Source organism: Oncorhynchus mykiss, chromosome 9 (genome assembly GCF_057628025.1).
Source record: "Oncorhynchus mykiss isolate SJ-2025 chromosome 9, ASM5762802v1, whole genome shotgun sequence".
Classification (NCBI taxonomy): Eukaryota; Metazoa; Chordata; class Actinopteri; order Salmoniformes; family Salmonidae; genus Oncorhynchus; species Oncorhynchus mykiss.
Window position 1 is genome coordinate 3,945,861 of NC_143030.1, and position 20,833 is coordinate 3,966,693.

Below are 20,833 nucleotides of genomic sequence, written 5' to 3' on the forward strand. Positions count from 1 at the left end.
TATTCTATATAACAGGAACTACTCTATGTAATAGACCTCTACTCTATTCTATATAACAGGAACTACTCTATGTAATAGACCTCTACTCTATTCTATATAACAGGAACTACTCTATGTAATAGACCTCTACTCTAACAGGAACTACTCTATGTAATAGACCTCTACTCTATTCTATATAACAGGAACTACTCTATGTAATAGACCTCTACTCTAACAGGAACTACTCTATGTAATAGACCTCTTCTCTATTCTATATAACAGGAACTACTCTATGTAATAGACCTCTACTCTAACAGGAACTACTCTATGTAATAGACCTCTACTCTAACAGGAACTACTCTATGTAATAGACCTCTACTCTAACAGGAACTACTCTATGTAATAGACCTCTACTCTAACAGGAACTACTCTATGTAATAGACCTCTACTCTATTCTATATAACAGGAACTACTCTATGTAATATACCTCTACTCTATTCTATATAACAGGAACTACTCTATGTAATAGACCTCTACTCTAACAGGAACTACTCTATGTAATAGACCTCTACTCTAACAGGAACTACTCTATGTAATAGACCTCTACTCTAACAGGAACTACTCTATGTAATAGACCTCTTCTCTATTCTATATAACAGGAACTACTCTATGTAATAGACCTCTACTCTAACAGGAACTACTCTATGTAATAGACCTCTACTCTATTCTATATAACAGGAACTACTCTATGTAATAGACCTCTTCTCTATTCTATATAACAGGAACTACTCTATGTAATAGACCTCTACTCTATTCTATATAACAGGAACTACTCTATGTAATATACCTCTACTCTATTCTATATAACAGGAACTACTCTATGTAATAGACCTCTACTCTAACAGGAACTACTCTATGTATAAGACCTCTACTCTAACAGGAACTACTCTATGTAATAGACCTCTACTCTAACAGGAACTACTCTATGTAATAGACCTCTTCTCTATTCTATATAACAGGAACTACTCTATGTAATAGACCTCTTCTCTATTCTATATAACAGGAACTACTCTATGTAATAGACCTCTACTCTAACAGGAACTACTCTATGTAATAGACCTCTTCTCTATTCTATATAACAGGAACTACTCTATGTAATAGACCTCTACTCTAACAGGAACTACTCTATGTAATAGACCTCTACTCTAACAGGAACTACTCTATGTAATAGACCTCTACTCTAACAGGAACTACTCTATGTAATAGACCTCTACTTTATTCTATATAACAGGAACTACTCTATGTAATAGACCTCTACTCTATTCTATATAACAGGAACTACTCTATGTAATAGACCTCTACTCTAACAGGAACTACTCTATGTAATAGACCTCTACTCTATTCTATATAACAGGAACTACTCTATGTAATAGACCTCTTCTCTATTCTATATAACAGGAACTACTCTATGTAATAGACCTCTACTCTATTCTATATAACAGGAACTACTCTATGTAATAGACCTCTACTCTAACAGGAACTACTCTATGTAATAGACCTCTACTCTAACAGGAACTACTCTATGTAATAGACCTCTACTCTAACAGGAACTACTCTATGTAATAGACCTCTACTCTAACAGGAACTACTCTATGTAATAGACCTCTACTCTAACAGGAACTACTCTATGTAATAGACCTCTACTCTAACAGGAACTACTCTATGTAATAGACCTCTACTCTATTCTATATAACAGGAACTACTCTATGTAATAGACCTCTACTCTAACAGGAACTACTCTATGTAATAGACCTCTACTCTAACAGGAACTACTCTATGTAATAGACCTCTACTCTAACAGGAACTACTCTATGTAATAGACCTCTTCTCTATTCTATATAACAGGAACTACTCTATGTAATAGACCTCTACTCTAACAGGAACTACTCTATGTAATAGACCTCTACTCTATTCTATATAACAGGAACTACTCTATGTAATAGACCTCTACTCTAACAGGAACTACTCTATGTAATAGACCTCTACTCTAACAGGAACTACTCTATGTAATAGACCTCTACTCTATTCTATATAACAGGAACTACTCTATGTAATAGACCTCTACTCTAACAGGAACTACTCTATGTAATAGACCTCTACTCTATTCTATATAACAGGAACTACTCTATGTAATAGACCTCTTCTCTATTCTATATAACAGGAACTACTCTATGTAATAGACCTCTACTCTATTCTATATAACAGGAACTACTCTATGTAATAGACCTCTACTCTAACAGGAACTACTCTATGTATAAGACCTCTACTCTAACAGGAACTACTCTATGTAATAGACCTCTACTCTAACAGGAACTACTCTATGTAATAGACCTCTTCTCTATTCTATATAACAGGAACTACTCTATGTAATAGACCTCTTCTCTATTCTATATAACAGGAACTACTCTATGTAATAGACCTCTACTCTAACAGGAACTACTCTATGTAATAGACCTCTTCTCTATTCTATATAACAGGAACTACTCTATGTAATAGACCTCTACTCTAACAGGAACTACTCTATGTAATAGACCTCTACTCTAACAGGAACTACTCTATGTAATAGACCTCTACTCTAACAGGAACTACTCTATGTAATAGACCTCTACTCTAACAGGAACTACTCTATGTAATAGACCTCTACTTTATTCTATATAACAGGAACTACTCTATGTAATAGACCTCTACTCTATTCTATATAACAGGAACTACTCTATGTAATAGACCTCTACTCTAACAGGAACTACTCTATGTAATAGACCTCTACTCTATTCTATATAACAGGAACTACTCTATGTAATAGACCTCTTCTCTATTCTATATAACAGGAACTACTCTATGTAATAGACCTCTACTCTATTCTATATAACAGGAACTACTCTATGTAATAGACCTCTACTCTAACAGGAACTACTCTATGTAATAGACCTCTACTCTAACAGGAACTACTCTATGTAATAGACCTCTACTCTAACAGGAACTACTCTATGTAATAGACCTCTACTCTAACAGGAACTACTCTATGTAATAGACCTCTACTCTAACAGGAACTACTCTATGTAATAGACCTCTACTCTAACAGGAACTACTCTATGTAATAGACCTCTACTTTATTCTATATAACAGGAACTACTCTATGTAATAGACCTCTACTCTAACAGGAACTACTCTATGTAATAGACCTCTACTCTAACAGGAACTACTCTATGTAATAGACCTCTTCTCTATTCTATATAACAGGAACTACTCTATGTAATAGACCTCTACTCTAACAGGAACTACTCTATGTAATAGACCTCTTCTCTAACAGGAACTACTCTATGTAATAGACTGAGCTGTTGATTTGTTGAATATTATATAATTTATGTGTCCAGTCATTAATATTATCATTCAGTGATGTCTGGTTATATTGATAATGATATGTCTGGTTATAATGATAATGATAGGTCTGGTTATGATGATAATGATAGGTCTAGTTATATTGATAATGATAGGTCTAGTTATATCGATAATGATAGGTCCGGTTATAACGATAATGATAGATCTGGTTATGATGATAATGATAGGTCCGGCTATAATGATAATGATAGGTCTGATTGTGATGATAATGATAGGTCTAGTTATATTGATAATGATAGGTCTGGTTATATTGATAATGATAGGTCTGGTTAAAATGATAACGACAGGTCTTGCTATAACGATAATGATAGGTCTGGTAATAATGATAGCGATATTTCTGGTTATGATGATAATGATAGGTCCGGCTATAACGATAATGATAGGTCCGGCTATAACGATAATGATAGGTCTGGCTATAACGATAATGATAGATCTGGCTATAACGATAACGATAGGTCTGGTTATAACGATAATGATAGGTCTGGCTATAATGATAACGATATTTCTGGTTATGACGATAATGATAGGTCTGGCTATAATGATAACAACATTTCTGGCTATGACAATAATGATAGGTCTGGCCATAACGATAACGATAGGTCTGTCCATAACGATAACGATAGGTCTGGCTATAACGATAACGATAGGCCCGGCTATAACGATAACGATAGGCCCGGTTATAACGATAACGACAGGTCTGGCTATAACGATAGGTCTGGTTATAACGATAACAATAGGTCTGGCTATAACGATAATGATAGGTCTGGTTATAACGATAATGATAGGTCTGGTCATAACGATAATGATAGGTCTGGTTATAACGATAATGATGGGCCCGGTTATAATGTTAATGATAGGTCTGGTTATAATGATAATGATATGTCTGGTTATAACGATAATGATAGGTCAGGTTATAATGATAATGATATGTCTGGTTAAAATGATAACGACAGGTCTTGCTATAACGATAATGATAGGTCTGGTAATATTGATAATCATAGTTTGGGTTATAACGACAACGATAGGTCTGGTTATAACGATAATGATAGGTCTGGCTATAATGATACTGATAGGTCTGGTTATAACGATAATAATAGGTCTGGCTATAATGATAATGACAATGATAGGTCTGGTTATAACGATAATGATAGGTCTGGTTATAACGATAATGATAGGTCTGGCTATAATGATAATAATAGGTCTGGCTATAATGAAAATGATAGGTCTGGCTATAACGATAATGATATGTCTGGCTATAATGATAATGATAGGTCTTGTTATAACGATAATGATAGGTCTGGCTATAATGATAATGGTAGGTCTGGTTATAATGATAATGATAGGTCTGGTTATAACGATAATGATAGGTCTGGTTATAATGATAATGATAGGTCTGGTTATAACGATAATAATAGGTCTGGTTATAATGATAATGACAATGATAGGTCTGGTTATAACGATAATGATAGGTCTGGTTATAATGATAACGACATGTCTGATTATAATGATAATGACATGTCTGATTATAATGATAATGATATGTCTGATTATAATGATAATGATAGGTCTGGCTATAACGATAACGATAGGTCTGGTTATAACGATAATGATAGGTCTGGCTATAATGATAATAATAGGTCTGGCTATAATGAAAATGATAGGTCTGGCTATAACGATAATGATATGTCTGGCTATAATGATAATGATAGGTCTTGTTATAATGATAATGATAGGTCTGGTTATAACAATAATGATAGGTCTGGCTATAATGAAAATGATAGGTCTGGCTATAACGATAATGATATGTCTGGCTATAATGATAATGATAGGTCTTGTTATAACGATAATGATAGGTCTCGTTATAACAATAATGATAGGTCTGGTTATAACGACAATGATAGGTCTGGTTATAATGATAAGGATAGCTCTGGTTATAACGATAATGATAGGTCTGGCTATAACGATAATGATATGTCTGGCTATAACGGCAATGATAGGTCTGGTTATAACGATAATGATAGGTCTGGCTATAATGATAATGATAGGTCTGGTTATAACGATAATGGTATGTCTGGTTATAACGATAATGATAGGTCTGGTTATAACGATAATGATAGGTCTGGTTATAACGATAATGATAGGTCTGGTTATAACGATAATGATATGTCTGGTTATAATGATAATGATAGGTCTGGTTATAACGATAATGATAGGTCTGGCCATAATGATAATGATAGGTCTGGCTATAATGATAATGATATGTCTGGTTATACGATAATGATAGGTCTGGTTATAACGATAATGATAGGTCTGGCCATAATGATAATGATAGGTCTGGCTATAATGATAATGATACTTCTGGTTATAATGATGTCCTTCCTTATAGAGGAATAGTATGTAAACATGTTGAGATATTGCATGTAACTAACACATTTAAATTAATAGCTCCTGCCTTGGGCCACTCAGTGTTCTGTTGTAAATGCCGGATCTCTATGGTAAGACGCACCATTCACCCAAGTTTCCCAGATCCACAGTCCCCTCCCAGATGTCATTGTTGGGGACAATAACTTCGGAACCTTCTGACCGAAATAAAAAGAGGGTATCAGGTGGCCACCACCTCCGGTAGGGTGCGGCAATAATGTGCCATTTGGAGGCACAAATGATCTGGGTCAAATTTATAACCGTTGAGTAAATTTCACACAATGTCTGCTTGCGCCATTTCTGAAAAGTACCTAATACGTGCACGTGTTTTGCCGTTATAAATCCTAAACTGTGCGCGTGTGAACGAGCATTAAAACTCCGTCTGGAAAACGCCTCCATTCACCTTTTATGGTGGCAAGTTCAACAACGCCCTTTATTTACTCTATAATTTGGAACTATTGGAATTAGTCCAAAAGATGAATTGGTGTTCAATATGTTTATCAATAGATTATTGGGTTTCTATGTCCTGCCTTGGTATAGGCTCTGAGATTAAGTAGGCAGTGACGTCGCGCTCCCATCGCACAGCAATACAGTAGCCTACCTGTCAAATATATTAAACTACCGGTCTATTTACTGTGTTGGCAGAATGTTTTAATCTGTAGCAATAATTAATGCTGTATCTGGGAAAGGTCTGTGTCAGTTTCTGACCTAGAAAAAACAATTATCGTGGACCTGTCAGCAGAAGGTTTGAGTTCAACAAGGTTTTCTATAGACTTTTCCCCCAACCTAAATACCATAGACTTCCCTCGGATTCTGAAACATGAAATGTCAGGATACTAAAACAGTTTTAAATTACAGTAGTTACATTAATTACAGTAGTTACATTAGTTACAGTAGTTACATTAGTTACAGTAGTTTCAGTAGTTACATTAGTTACAGTAGTTAAATTAGTTACAGTAGTTACATTAGTTACAGTAGTTACATTAGTTACATTAGTTACAGTAGTTACATTAGTTACATTAGTTACAGTAGTTACAGTAGGTACATTAATTCCATTAGTTACAGTAGTTACAGTAGTTACAGTAGTTACATTAGTTACAGTAATTACAGTACTTACATTAGTTACAGTAGTTACAGTAATTACATTAGTTACATTAGTTAAATTAGTTACAGTAATTACAGTACTTACATTAGTTACAGTAGTTATAGTAGTTACAGTAACTACAGTTTTGTCCCAAGTTGAGGTGACTAAACTGCTTGGAGTAACCCTGGATTGTAAACTGTCATGGTCAAAACATATTGATACAACAGTAGCTAGGATGGGGAGAAGTCTGTCCATAATAAAGTTCTGCTTCTTAACAACACTATCAACAAGGCAGGTCCTACAGGCCCTAGTTTCTACCTTCTTAACAGCACTATCAACAAGGCAAGTCCTACAGGCCCTAGTTTCTACCTTCTTAACAGCACTATCAACAAGGCAGGTCCTACAGGTCCTAGTTTCTACCTTCTTAACAACACTATCAACAAGGCAGGTCCTACAGGCCCTAGTTTCTACCTTCTTAACAACACTATCAACAAGGCAGGTCCTACAGGCCCTAGTTTCTACCTTCTTAACAACACTATCAACAAGGCAGGTCCTACAGGTCCTAGTTTCTACCTTCTTAACAGCACTATCAACAAGGCAGGTCCTACAGGCCCTAGTTTCTACCTTCTTAACAACACTATCAACAAGGCAGGTCCTACAGGCCCTAGTTTCTACCTTCTTAACAACACTATCAACAAGGCAGGCCCTAGTTTCTACCTTCTTAACAACACTATCAACAAGGCAAGTCCTACAGGCCCTAATTTCATCTCACCTGGACTACTGTTCAGTCATGTGATCAGGTGCATAGCGCCCCAACAGATCCACAGATGATTCAATCTCTATTCCACTCCACACTGCCCTTTCCCACCTGGACAAAAGGAACACCTATGTGAGAATGCTATTCATTGACTACAGCGTTCAACACCATAGTGCCCTCAAAGCTCATCACTAAGCTAAGGATCCTGGAACGAAACACCTCCCCTGCATCTGGACCTGAACTTCCTGACAGGCCACCCCAGGTGGTGAGGGGAGATAACAACACATCTGCCACGCTGATCCTCAACACTGGAACCCCTCAGGGGTGCGTGCTCAGTCTCCTACTGTACTCCCTGTTCACCCACAGCTGCATGGCCAGGCACGAGTCCAGCACCATCATTACGTTTTCAGACAACGCAACAGTGGTAGGCCTGATCACCAACAACGATGAGACAGCCTATAGGAAGGTGGTCAGAGACCTGGCCGGGTGGTGCCAGGATAACAACCTCTACCTCAATGTGAGCAAGACAAAGGTGATTGTGGACTACAGGAAAAGGAGGACCGAACACGCCCCCCATTCTCATCAACGTGGCTGTAGTGGAGCAGGTTGAGAGCTTCAAGTTCCTTGGTATCCACATCACCAACAAACTAACATGGTCCAAGTACACCAAGACAGTCGTGAAGAAGGGCACGACAAAACCTATTCCCCCTCAGGAAACTAAAAAGATTTGGCATTGGTCCTCAGATCCTCAAAAGGATTTATACAGCTGAACCATCGAGAGCATTCTGACTGGTTGCATCACTACCTGGTACGGCAACTACTTGGCCTCCGACCGCAAGGCACTACAGAGGGTAGTGCGTAAGGCCCAGTACATCCCTGGGACTAAGTTACCTGCCATCCAGGACCTCTACACCAGGCGGTGTCAGAGGAAGGCCTTAAAAATGGTCAAAGACCCAAGCCACCCCAGTTCTCTCTGCTACCGCATGGCAAGCGATACCAGAGCGCCAAGTGTAGGACCCCCCGCCCCCTCACTCTCTGTTTATCAGCTATGCATAGTCATTTTAACTATACATTCATGTACACATTACGTCAATTACCCCGACTAACCGGTGGCCCCGCACATTGACTCTGTACCGGTTCCCCCCTGTATATACCCAGACTGTATATAGCCTCCACATTGACTCTGTACTGGTACCCCCCTGTATATAGCCTCCACATTGACTCTGTACTGGTACCCCCCTGTATATAGCCTCCACATTGACTCTGTACCGGTACCCCCTGTATTGACACATTGACTCTGTACCGGTACCCCCTGTATATAGCGTCCACATTGACTCTGTACTGGTACCCCCCTGTATATAGCCTCCACATTGACTCTGTACCGGTACCCCCTGTATTGACACATTGACTCTGTACCGGTACCCCCTGTATATAGCATGTATATATTGATTACCTGGCCTGTCTTTATGAATGGTTACTGAACATGTTGATTACCTGACCTGTCTTTATGAATGGTTACTGTACATGTTGATTACCTGACCTGTCTTTATGAATGGTTACTGTACATGTTGATTACCTGACCTGTCTTTATGAATGCTTACTGTACATGTTGATTACCTGACCTGTCTTTATGAATGGTTACTGAACATGTTGATTACCTGACCTGTCTTTATGAATGGTTACTGAACATGTTGATTACCTGACCTGTCTTTATGAATGGTTACTGTACATGTTGATTACCTGACCTGTCTTTATGAATGGTTACTGTACATGTTGATTACCTGACCTGTCTTTATGAATGGTTACTGTACATGTTGATTACCTGACCTGTCTTTATGAATGGTTACTGTACATGTTGATTACCTGTAATGTTTTTTTGATGATCTTATTTTGTGTTTCTTCTCACTTCTGTATGTTGTTTTTTTCTCACTTGGTTCTACAATGTAAACACGTGCTTCAACGCCAAAATAGTGCTTCTGACGCCAATATAAAGCCTTCTGAACTGAACTGAGAGGGGAAGAGAAGGGGAGAGAGACGGATAGGGGGTAAAGTTAGAAAAAGAAAATGGACGAGGGAGAGAGAGACATACTTTTCCCATTATAAAATCTACCATTCCGTTGAATTCTCTCATGTCACTCAGTCCTTCATATCACCCTATTGTCATGCAGGTCCTTGCTGACCGACAGATGGACTGGCCAATAGCAGGGTGTGGGTGGAATCTGGCAGACGGAGGGGCTCCGGGACAACAGCAGTAGTTAGTGTCTCGTGTCAGGATCAGCAGCAGAGAGCTACGGACACACTTTCTGAATATATTATCTTGTTATTTATAACGATACACTGCCGCGCTGTTGAATAGTTTATGTCATAGTTTTAACGTTCAGAAATAGCGACGATGCGTGGATATTAGGGAAGCGTTTGAAAAGAGAGAAAGAAAGAAAGAAAGAACGAACGAAAGAGGGGAAAAGACTGACCGCTGGATTTAATTTCCAACTGGAATGCTGTTGTTGATAGAGAGAGAACGGGCGGTGTGTGTGTGTGTGTGTGTGTGTGTGTGTGTGTGTGTGTGTGTGTGTTTGTGTGTGTGTGAAATAGTGTGTGTTTGCGAGGTAAGTGTGTAGCGGGCTATGCCTCGTCTCTTTGGTCTCTGGTCCTGGATCGTGTGAATTCCCCGGGCTCCAGTTACTAAACTACCCGGCAGACAGCAGCCTCAGCCCGGCCACAGGGAGGGGAACACTAGCTCATGTAGTCTCTGTTCTTTCTCCTATCCCCCATACCCCTCCATACCCCTCTCTCCGGGCTCAGAGGAAATGAGGACACAGTGGATAGCGGAGGAACAAGGAGGAGTTTCAGGTGGGATTATAAACTTGTTTTGACTTTTGCTTTGATCCTGGGGACTTCAGCGTTTTTGGCGGTAGGTTAAATAATTAACGCTAACCTTAAAAAAGCAAAAAAACTACTGATAAAAGAGGGAATATGACCGGTTGTTGGTGATGACTGCTGACCTCGCGGAGACCGAGTTAACTGCTTTTCGTGACTGATGTGGGTGGCGCGGCGTGCCGACACTGGACCTAGCTGACACCCCACCGGGACAGAGGTTCTGATCGGTGATCAATAATCCAGGAGAGTAACGGGAGTACCTGGCCGGTATGGAGCGGCGCGGGGGCAATTGGAGCACCGTGACCGTGTTGTGGCTCGTGCTGATCGAGCTGGTTTTGTCACCTTGTATGGCAGAGGAAGGTACGTGAAGAAGTTTAATTTAAACAAAAAAAAAATCTATAAAACTAATATTTGATCAATGGTTTTGTGCCATGTTGTGTTTTTGTTTTATTAATATACAGACTGTGAATCTCTCTCTCTCTCTCCACACTTACTTAGAACATTTATTGTGAGACATGGGCTAACTAGGGTAGTTAATTTGATTTAAATTTGAGGACCAACATGATTTAAAAAAAAGTTTTTTGTTTTTGTTGACACAAAGCTTCACATGGAGACAGTCTGTGATCAGGGAGAAACCATGAAGTAGGATTCGAGATGTTGATTACTGTGAAACTGATTGAGGTTTCAGACAGGCAGACCGGCAGCTATAAAAGACAATAGGCATAATACCCAAGGTGTGTGTGTGTGTGTGTGTGTGTGTGTGTGTGTGTGTGTGTGTGTGTGTGTGTGTGTGTGTGTGTGTGTGTGTGTGTGTGTGTGTGTGTGTGTGTGTGTGTGTGTGTGTGTGTGTGTGTGTGCGTGCGTGCGTGCGTGCGTGTGTGTGTGTGTGTGTGTGTGTGGGTGGCCTGTTGGGTCATTCCACCTAAAAAGCACAAGGGGATTTCGTCACCCACCATCTCCGATTGTTTCTGAAATAATTTCTGTTGTTAGAAACGTAATGTATCAGATTAGCATTCCTGAAACAATATTTTGTTACCCAGATTGTGATCCTATTAACCTGATTGTGATCCTATTAACCTGATTATGACCCTAATAACCTGATTATGATCATAATAACCTGATTATGACCCTAATAACCTGATTATGACCCTAATAACCTGATTATGATCCTAATAACCTGATTATGACCCTAATAACCTGATTATGATCCTATTAACCTGTTTAGGATCCTGATTATGATTATATTAACCTGATTATGATCCTAATAACCAGATTATGATCCTAATAACTTGATTATGATCCTATTAACCTGATTATGATCCTGATTATGATTCTATTAACCTGATTATGATCCTATTAATCTGATTGTGATCCTATTAACCTGTTTAGGATCCTTATTATGATCCTAATAACCAGATTATGATCCTAATAACCTGATTATGATCATATTAACCTGATTATGATCCTAATAACCTGATTATGATCCTATTAACCTGATTATGATCCTGATTATGATTATATTAACCTGATTATGATCCTATTAATCTGATTATGATCATATTAACCTGTTTAGGATCAAGATTATGATCCTATTAACCTGATTTGATCCTGATTATGATCCTATTAACCTGATTATGATCCTAATAACCTGATTATGATCCTATTAACCTGATTAGGATCCTGATTATGATCCTATTAACCTGATTATGATCCTAATAACCTGATTATGATCCTAATAACCTGAATATGATCCTATTAACCTGATTATGATCCTAACAACCTGATTATGATCCTGATTATGATCATATTAACCTGATTACGATCCTAATAACCTGATTATGATCCTAATAACCCGATTATGATCCTATTAACCTGATTATGATCCTGATTAGGATCCTATTAACCTGATTATGATCCCATTAACCTGATTATGAACCTAATAACCTGATTATGACCATATTAACCTGATTATGATCCTATTAACCGGATTATGATCCTAACAACCTGATTGTGATCCTAATAACCTGATTATGATCCTGATTATGATCATATTAACCTGATTACAATCCTAATAGCCCGATTATGATCCTAATAGCCCAATTATGGTCCTATTAACCTGATTATGATCCTGATTAGGATCCTATTAACCTGATTATGATCCCATTAACCTCATTATGATCCTGATTAGGATCCTATTAACCTGATTATGATCCTATTAACCTGATTATGATTCTAATAACCCGATAATGATCCTAATAACCTGATTATGATCATATTAACCTGATTATGATCCTGATTATGATCCTATTGTCCTGATTATGATCCTAATTCCCTGATTATGATCCTAATAACCTGATTATTATCAGCCAGATAAACTCTATATACACCAGTGTTGTGTGTGTGTGTGTGTGTTTTGTGTGTGTTGTGTGTGTTTGTGTGTGTCTGAACTTTAGAGGGGGTCTTGCTGTGTGGTCTTCACGACAACTGTGAAATCTCTTCCTCTTCTTGGTTTCCTCTCTTTCTCTTCTTTTTAAGTCTCTTCTTCCTCCCTCTCTGTCCCTCTCCTCTTCCTCCCTCTTTGTCCCAATCTTTCTCTCTCTCCCCCAGCTCATTCCTCTTCCTCCCATTCTCTCAATCTTTCTCTCTCTCCCCAGCTTTTTCCTCTTCCTCCCATTCTCTCTTCCTCCCTCTCTGTCCCTCTCTTTCTCTCTCTCACCAGCTCATTCCTCCTCCTCCCATTCTCTCTTCCTCCCTCTCTGTCCCCCTCTTTCTCTCTCTCACCAGCTCATTCCTCCTCCCATTCTCTCTTCCTCCCTCTCTGTCCCTCTCTTTCTCTCTCTCCCCAGCTCATTCCTCCTCCTCCCATGAATCTTTGATAAATTCAGTCTTTCTTTTTCATCTGAACTGAGTGTCAATGGTTTCTCTGCCATCTTACACACACACACACACACACACACACACACACACACACACACACACACACACACACACACACACACACACACACACACACACACACACACACACACAAAAGCTGACAATTACAGGCTAAAGGAAACCCTGGTGTGTTTGTGTATGTAGATTGCAGAGCGACCAGGGACAGAGGGCTCTAACACTAATAAGAGCCAAGAGCGTCATGTTGACTTATTTTTATTACTCATTGGAAAGGAAAAGGGGCCATTAAAACATCTTAGTTTTATTAAGCAAGTTTAAATGATTGATGTTTCGGCCTTCAAATGGCCTTCTTCAATGCTCTGCCATGTTTTTGATTCATTTGACTTTTCCTAAATAGGTCTATGTAGAATCTTAATATCACAAACATAATTAGTGTTATAAGCAATTTTAAGAGCACGTAATTTCCTCCCTGCTTCTCATTCAGCTTGCGCAGCTGATGATCGCCCACCCAAACTACAGCTAAACTACACTCAAACTACAGCTAAACTATGTCAAACTTTATCTAAACTACACCTAAACTATATCAAACTACACCTAAACCATATCCAAACTAGAGGTCGACCGATTATGATTTTTCAACGCCGATACCGATTATTGGAGGACCAAAAAAGCCGATACCAATTAATCGGCCGATTTGTATTTATTTTTATTTATTTGTAATAATGACAATTACAACGATACTGAATTAACACTTATTTTAACTTAATATAATATATCAATAAAATCAATTTAGCCTCAAGTAAATAATGAATCATGTTCAATTTGGTTTAAATAATGCAAAAACAAAGTGTTGGAGAAGAAAGTAAAAGTGCAATATGTGCCATGTAAGAAAGCTAACGTTTCAGTTCCTTGCTCAGAACATGAGAACATATGAAAGCTGGTGGTTCCTTTTAACATGAGTCTTCAATATTCCCAGGTAAGAAGTTTTAGGTTGTAGTTATTATAGGAATTATAGGACTATTTCCCTCTATACCATTTGTATTTCATTAACCTTTGACTATTAGCTTCCGTCCCTCTCCTCGCTCCTCCCTGGGCTCGAACCAGGAACACAACGACAACAGCCACCCTCGAAGCAGCGTTACCCATGCAGAGCAAGGGAAACAACTACTGCAAGGCTCAGAGCGAGTGATGTTTGAAACGCTATTAGCGCGCGCTAACTAGCTAGCCATTTCACTTCGGTTACACCAGCCTCATCTCGCAAGTTGATAGGCTTGAAGTCATAAACAGCGCAATGCTTGACGCACAACGAAGAGCTGCTGGCAAAACACACGAAAGGGCTGTTTGAATTAATGTTTACGCGCCTGCTTCTGCCTACCACCGCTCAGTCAGATACTTAGATACTTGTATGCTCAGTCAGATTATATGCAATGCAGGACATGCTAGATAACATCTAGTAATATCCTCAACCATGTGTAGTTAACTTGTGATTATGATTGATTGTTTTTTATAAGATAAGTTTAATGCTAGCTAGGAACTTACCTTGGCTTACTGCATTCGCGTAACAGGTAGTCAGTCTCCTTGTGGAGTGCGACGAGAGAGAGGCAGGTCGTTATTGCGTTGGACTAGTTAACTGTAAGGTTGCAAGATTGGATCCCCCGAGCTGACAAGGTGAAAATCTGTCGTTCTGCCCCTGAACAAGGCAGTTAACCCACTGTTCCTAGGCCGTCATTGAAAATAAGAATGTGTTCTTAACTGACTTGCCTGGTTAAATAAAGGTATATATAAAAAAAACAAATATATAAAAACGTTTTTTTTTAAATTGGCAAATCGGCGCCCAAAAATACAGATTTACGATTGTTATGAAAGCGGCCCTAATTAATCGGTCCATTCCGATTAATCGGTCGACCTCTAATCCAAACTACACCCAAACTACAGCTAAACTATGTCAAACTTTATCTAAACTACACCTAAACTATATCAAACTACACCTAAACTATATCCAAACTACACCTAAACTATAACCAAATTACACCTAAACTGTAAGGGTTGCGTAACTGGTGGCAGTGAAGTCAGACGCAGGAGAGCAGAGATAGGTAATAGCTGGAGCAGTTTAATACAAAACCCACGGCAATACAAAAAGAACCTACATGGGTACAAAACCTGACACGCACCAGTAACATAGCGCACAAGCACTTAACAAACAAACAATTCCACACATGGACATGGGGGGAGCAGAGGGTTAAATACACAACAATTAATGAGGGAAATGGAAACCAGGTGTGTAAGAAAACAAGACAAAACAAATGGAAAATGACGATGGCAAGAAGACCGGTGACGCCGACCGCCGAACACCGCCCGAACAAGGAGAGGAAACGACTTTGGTGGAAGCCGTGACATAAACTATATCCAAACTACACCTAAACTATATCCAAACTACACATAAACTATATCCAAACTACACCTAAACTACACCTAAACTATATCCAAACTACACCTAAACTATGTCAAACTACACCTAAACTATATCCAAACTACAGCTAAACTATATCCAAAGTACACCTAAACTATGTCAAACTACACCTAAACTACATCCAAACTACACCTAAACTATATCCAAACTACATCTAAACTCTATCCAAACTACACCCAAACTTTAACCAAACTACATCTAAACTCTCTCCAAACTACACCCAAACTATATCCAAACTACACCTAAACAACACCTAGACTATATCCAAACTACATCTAAACTATATCCAAACTACATCTAAACTACATCCAAACTACACCTAAACTACATCCAAACTACACCTAAACTATATCTAAACTACATCTAAACTATATCCAAACTTCACCCAAACTATATCCAAACTACACCTAAACTACACCCGAACTATATCCAAACTACATCTAAACTATATCCAAACTACATCTAAACTAAATCCAAACTACACCCAAACTACACCTAAACTATGTCAAACTACACCTAAACTACACCTAAACTACATCCAAACTACATCTAAACTACATCCCAAAAACGTATGTCATTATGGGGGTATTGAGTCATTATGGGGTATTGTGTCATTATGGGGTATTGAGTCATTATGGGGTATTGAGTCATTATGGGGTAGTGTGTCATTATGGGGTATTGTATCATTATGGGCTATTGAGTCATTATAAGGTATTGAGTCATGATGGGGTATTGAGTCATTATGGGATAGTGTGTCATTACGGGGTATTGAGTCATTATGGGGTATTGAGTCATTATGGGGTATTGAGTCATTATGGGGTAGTGTGTCATTATGGGCTATTGAGTCATTATGGGGTATTGGGTCATTATGGGGTATTGAGTCATTATGGGGTATTGTGTCATTATGGGATAGTGAGTCATTACGGGGTATTGAGTCATTATGGGGTATTGATTCATTATGGGGTATTGAGTCATTATGGGGTATTGTGTCATTATGGGGCATTGAGTCATTATGGGGTATTGAGTCATTATGGGGTATTGTGTCATTATGGGGCATTGAGTCATTATGGGGTTTTGTGTCATTATGGGGTATTGAGTCATTATGGGGTTTTGTGTCATTATGGGGTATTGAGTCATTATGGGGTATTGTGTCATTATGGGGTATGGAGTCATTATGAGGTATTGAGTCATTATGGGGTATTGAGACATTATGGGGTAGTGAGTCATTATGAGGTATTGAGTCATTATGGGGTATTGAGTCATCATGGGGTATTGAGTCATTATGGGGTATTGTGTCATTATGGGGTAGTGAGTCATTATGAGGTATTGAGTCATTATGGGGTATTGAGTCATTATGGGGCATTGAGTCATTATGGGGTATTGAGTCATTATGGGGTATTTAGTCATTATGGGGTATTGTGTAGATTGATTGGGGGGAGGCGGGAGGGGAAACAAGTTAATCCATTTTATAATAAGTCTGTAACGTAACAAACAAAATAAAGTCATGGGGTCTGAATTCTTTCCGAATGCGCTGTGTGTAATATACATTCACTGTATAATCTCCTTCCTCCTTTATTCTGTCTCATCCTCACAACATCACCACCCTGCCTTCTGTTTCTCCCTTTCTTCCTCGTCTTTTCTTCCCTTCCTTCTTCCTCCCCTCCTCCCTCCTTTCTTCCTTCCCTTCTTCCTCCTCCCTCCTTTCTTCCCTCCTCCCTCCCTTCTTCCTCCCCTCCTTCCTCCTTCTTCCTCCCCTCCCCTCTTCCTCCCTCCTTCTTCCTCCCCTCCTCCCTCCTTCTTCCTCTCCTCCTCTCTCCTTTCTTCCCTCCCTTCTTCCTCCCCTCCTCCCTCCTTCTTCCTACCCTCCTTCTTCCTCCCCTCCTCTCTCCTTTCTTCCATCCCTTCTTCCTCCCCTCCTCCCTCCTTCTTCCTCCCTCCCTCCTTCCTCCCCTCCTCTCTCCCTTCTTCGTTCCCTCCTCCCCTCCTTCTTCCTCCCCTCCTCCCCCTTCTTCCTCCCTCCCTCCCTCCATCCCTCCTTCCTCCCCTCCCCTCCTCTCTCCCTTCTTCCTCCCTCCCTTCTTCCTCCCTCCTCCTTCCTCCCCTCCTCCCCCTTCCTCCTCTTCTGAGTGTTGATTCCATCAGTGCGGTTGTTAAATGTGTGTTGTGTAAACATGTGAGTGACTGTGTCTCTCGTGGTTTAAACAGCAGAAAGCAGTCGTCTGATGTTAGGAAGTTTTCTGTGGTTTTCCTAATCCCTCTCTGACTCCTTCAAGATGAAGTCCCTCTTTTGGAAGCTTTATAAAGCTTGTAGAAACATCTAAAAAGCATGTAGAAACTTCTTCCACAGTCTTCTACTACTGTCCTCTTCTACTGTCTTCTTCCACAGTCTTCTACTGTCTTCTTCTACTGTCTTCTTCCACAGTCTTCTTCTACTGTCTTCTTCCACAGTCTTCTTCTACTGTCTTCTTCCACAGTCTTCTACTGTCTTCTTCTACTGTCTTCTTCCACAGTCTTCTACTGTCTTCTTCTACTGTCTTCTACTGTCTTCTTCTACTGTCTTCTTCTACTGTCTTCTTCCACAGTCTTCTACTGTCTTCTTCTACTGTCTTCTTCCACAGTCTTCTATTGTCTTCTTCTACTGTCTTCTTCCACAGTCTTCTACTGTCTTCTTCTACTGTCTTCTACTGTCTTCTTCTACTGTCTTCTTCCACAGTATTCTACTGTCTTCTTCTACTGTCTTCTTCTACTGTCTTCTTCCACAGTCTTCTTCTACTGTCTCCTTCCACAGTCTTCTTCTACTGTCTTCTTCTACTGTCTTCTTCTACTGTCTTCTACTGACTTCTTCTACTGTCTTCTTCCACAGTCTTCTACTGTCTTCTTCTACTGTCTTCTTCTACTATCTTCTTCTGCAGTCTTCTACTGACTTCTTCTACTGTCTTCTTCTACTGTCTTCTTCCACAGTCTTCTACTGTCTTCTTCCACAGTCTTCTTCTACTGTCTTCTTCTACTGTCTTCTTCTACTGTCTTCTTCCACAGTCTTCTACTGTCTTCTTCCACTGTCTTCTTCTACTGTCTTCTTCCACAGTCTTCTTCTACTGTCTTCTTCCACAGTCTTCTACTGTCTTCTTCTACTGTCTTCTTCTACTGTCTTCTTCCACAGTCTTCTACTGTCTTCTTCTACTGTCTTCTTCCACAGTCTTCTACTGTCTTCTTCTACTGTCTTCTTCCACAGTCTTCTACTGTCTTCTTCTACTGTCTTCTTCTACTGTCCTCTTCCACAGTCTTCTACTGTCTTCTTCCACAGTCTTCTACTGTCTTCTTCCACAGTCTTCTACTGTATTCTTCCACAGTCTTCTACTGTCTTCTTCTACTGTCTTCTTCTACTGTCTTCTTCCACAGTCTTCTACTGTCTTCTTCCACAGTCTTCTACTGTCTTCTTCCACAGGCTTCTACTGTCTTCTTCCACAGGCTTCTGCTGTCTTCTTCCACAGTCTTCTACTGTCTTCTTCAACAGGCTTCTACTGTCTTCTTCTACTGTCTTCTTCCACAGTCTTCTACTGTCTTCTTCTACTGGCTTCTTCCACAGTCTTCTTCTACTGTCTTCTTCCACAGTCTTCTACTGTCTTCTTCTACTGTCTTCTTCTACTGTCTTCTTCCACAGTCTTCTACTGTCTTCTTCCACAGTCTTCTACTGTCTTCTTCTACTGTCTTCTTCTACTTTCTTCTTCCACAGTCTTCTACTGTCTTCTTCCACAGGCTTCTACTGTCTTCTTCCACTGTCTTCTTCCACAGTCTTCTACTGTCTTCTTCTACTGTCTTCTTCCACCGTATTCTTCCACAGTCTTCTTCTACAGTCTTCTTCCACTGTCTTCTTCTACAGTCTTCTTCCCCAGTCTTCTTCCATGGTCTTCTTCCACAGTATTCTTCCACTGTCTTCTTCTACAGTCTTCTTCCACTGTCTTCTTCTACAGTCTTCTTCCACTGTCTTCTTCTACAGTCTTCTTCCACTGTCTTCTTCTACTATCTTCTTCCACTGTCTTCTTCCACTGTCTAATGTTTTGAAATGTATGTAAAAAGTATTTAGTCTGTAATGTCGTTTTCGTTATGTGTCGGACCCCCAGTAAGACTAGCTGTTTCCATTGGCGTCGGCTAATGGGGATCCTAATAAATCACATCTAAAAAATGTTTTATTCCAGTCTTCTTCTACAGTCTTCTTCCACTGTCTTCTTCTACAGTCTTCATCCAATGTCTTCTTCCACAGTCTTATTCTGTAGTCTTATTCTACTGTCTTCTTCTACAGTCTTCTTCCCCAGTCTTCTTCTACAGTCTTATTCTAGTCTTCTTCTACAGTCTTCTTCTACAGTCTTCTTCTACTGTCTTCTTCTACAGTCTTCTTCTACAGTCTTCATCCAATGTCTTCTTCTACAGTCTTATTCTGTAGTCTTCTTCTACAGTCTTCTTCCCCAGTCTTCTTCTACTGTCTTCTTCTACTGTCTTCTTCTACAGTTTTATTCTGTAGTCTTCTTCTACAGTTTTCTTCTACAGTCTTCTTCTACAGTCTTCTTCCCCAGTCTTCTTCTACTGTCTTCTTCTTCAGTTTTATTCTGTAGTCTTCTTCTACAGTCTTATTCTAGTCTTCTTCTACAGTCTTCTTCTACAGTCTTCTTCTACTGTCTTCTTCTACTGTCTTCTTCTACTGTCTTCTTCTTCAGTTTTATTCTGTAGTCTTCTTCTACAGTCTTCTTCTACAGTCTTCTTCCCCAGTCTTCTTCTACTGTCTTCTTCTTCAGTTTTATTCTGTAGTCTTCTTCTACAGTCTTCTTCTACAGTCTTCTTTTACAGTCTTCTTCTACAGTCTTCTTCTACAGTCTTCTTCCCCAGTCTTCTTCCA

The 20,833-nt window shown here is 39.4% G+C and overlaps 1 protein-coding gene across 1 annotated transcript in view; it reads left to right on the forward strand.

The window, feature by feature from the left end:
• Window positions 1-9,901: 9,901 nt before the first annotated feature.
• LOC149980711 (ephrin type-B receptor 4b-like) overlaps window positions 9,902-20,833 on the forward strand; it is a 73,848-nt gene continuing 62,916 nt past the window's right edge. The window contains exon 1 of the mRNA XM_090183308.1: window positions 9,902-10,937. Coding sequence (XP_090039434.1) covers window positions 10,847-10,937 — 91 coding nt within the window. The 5' untranslated portion in view covers window positions 9,902-10,846. The remainder of the gene's footprint in view (window positions 10,938-20,833) is intronic.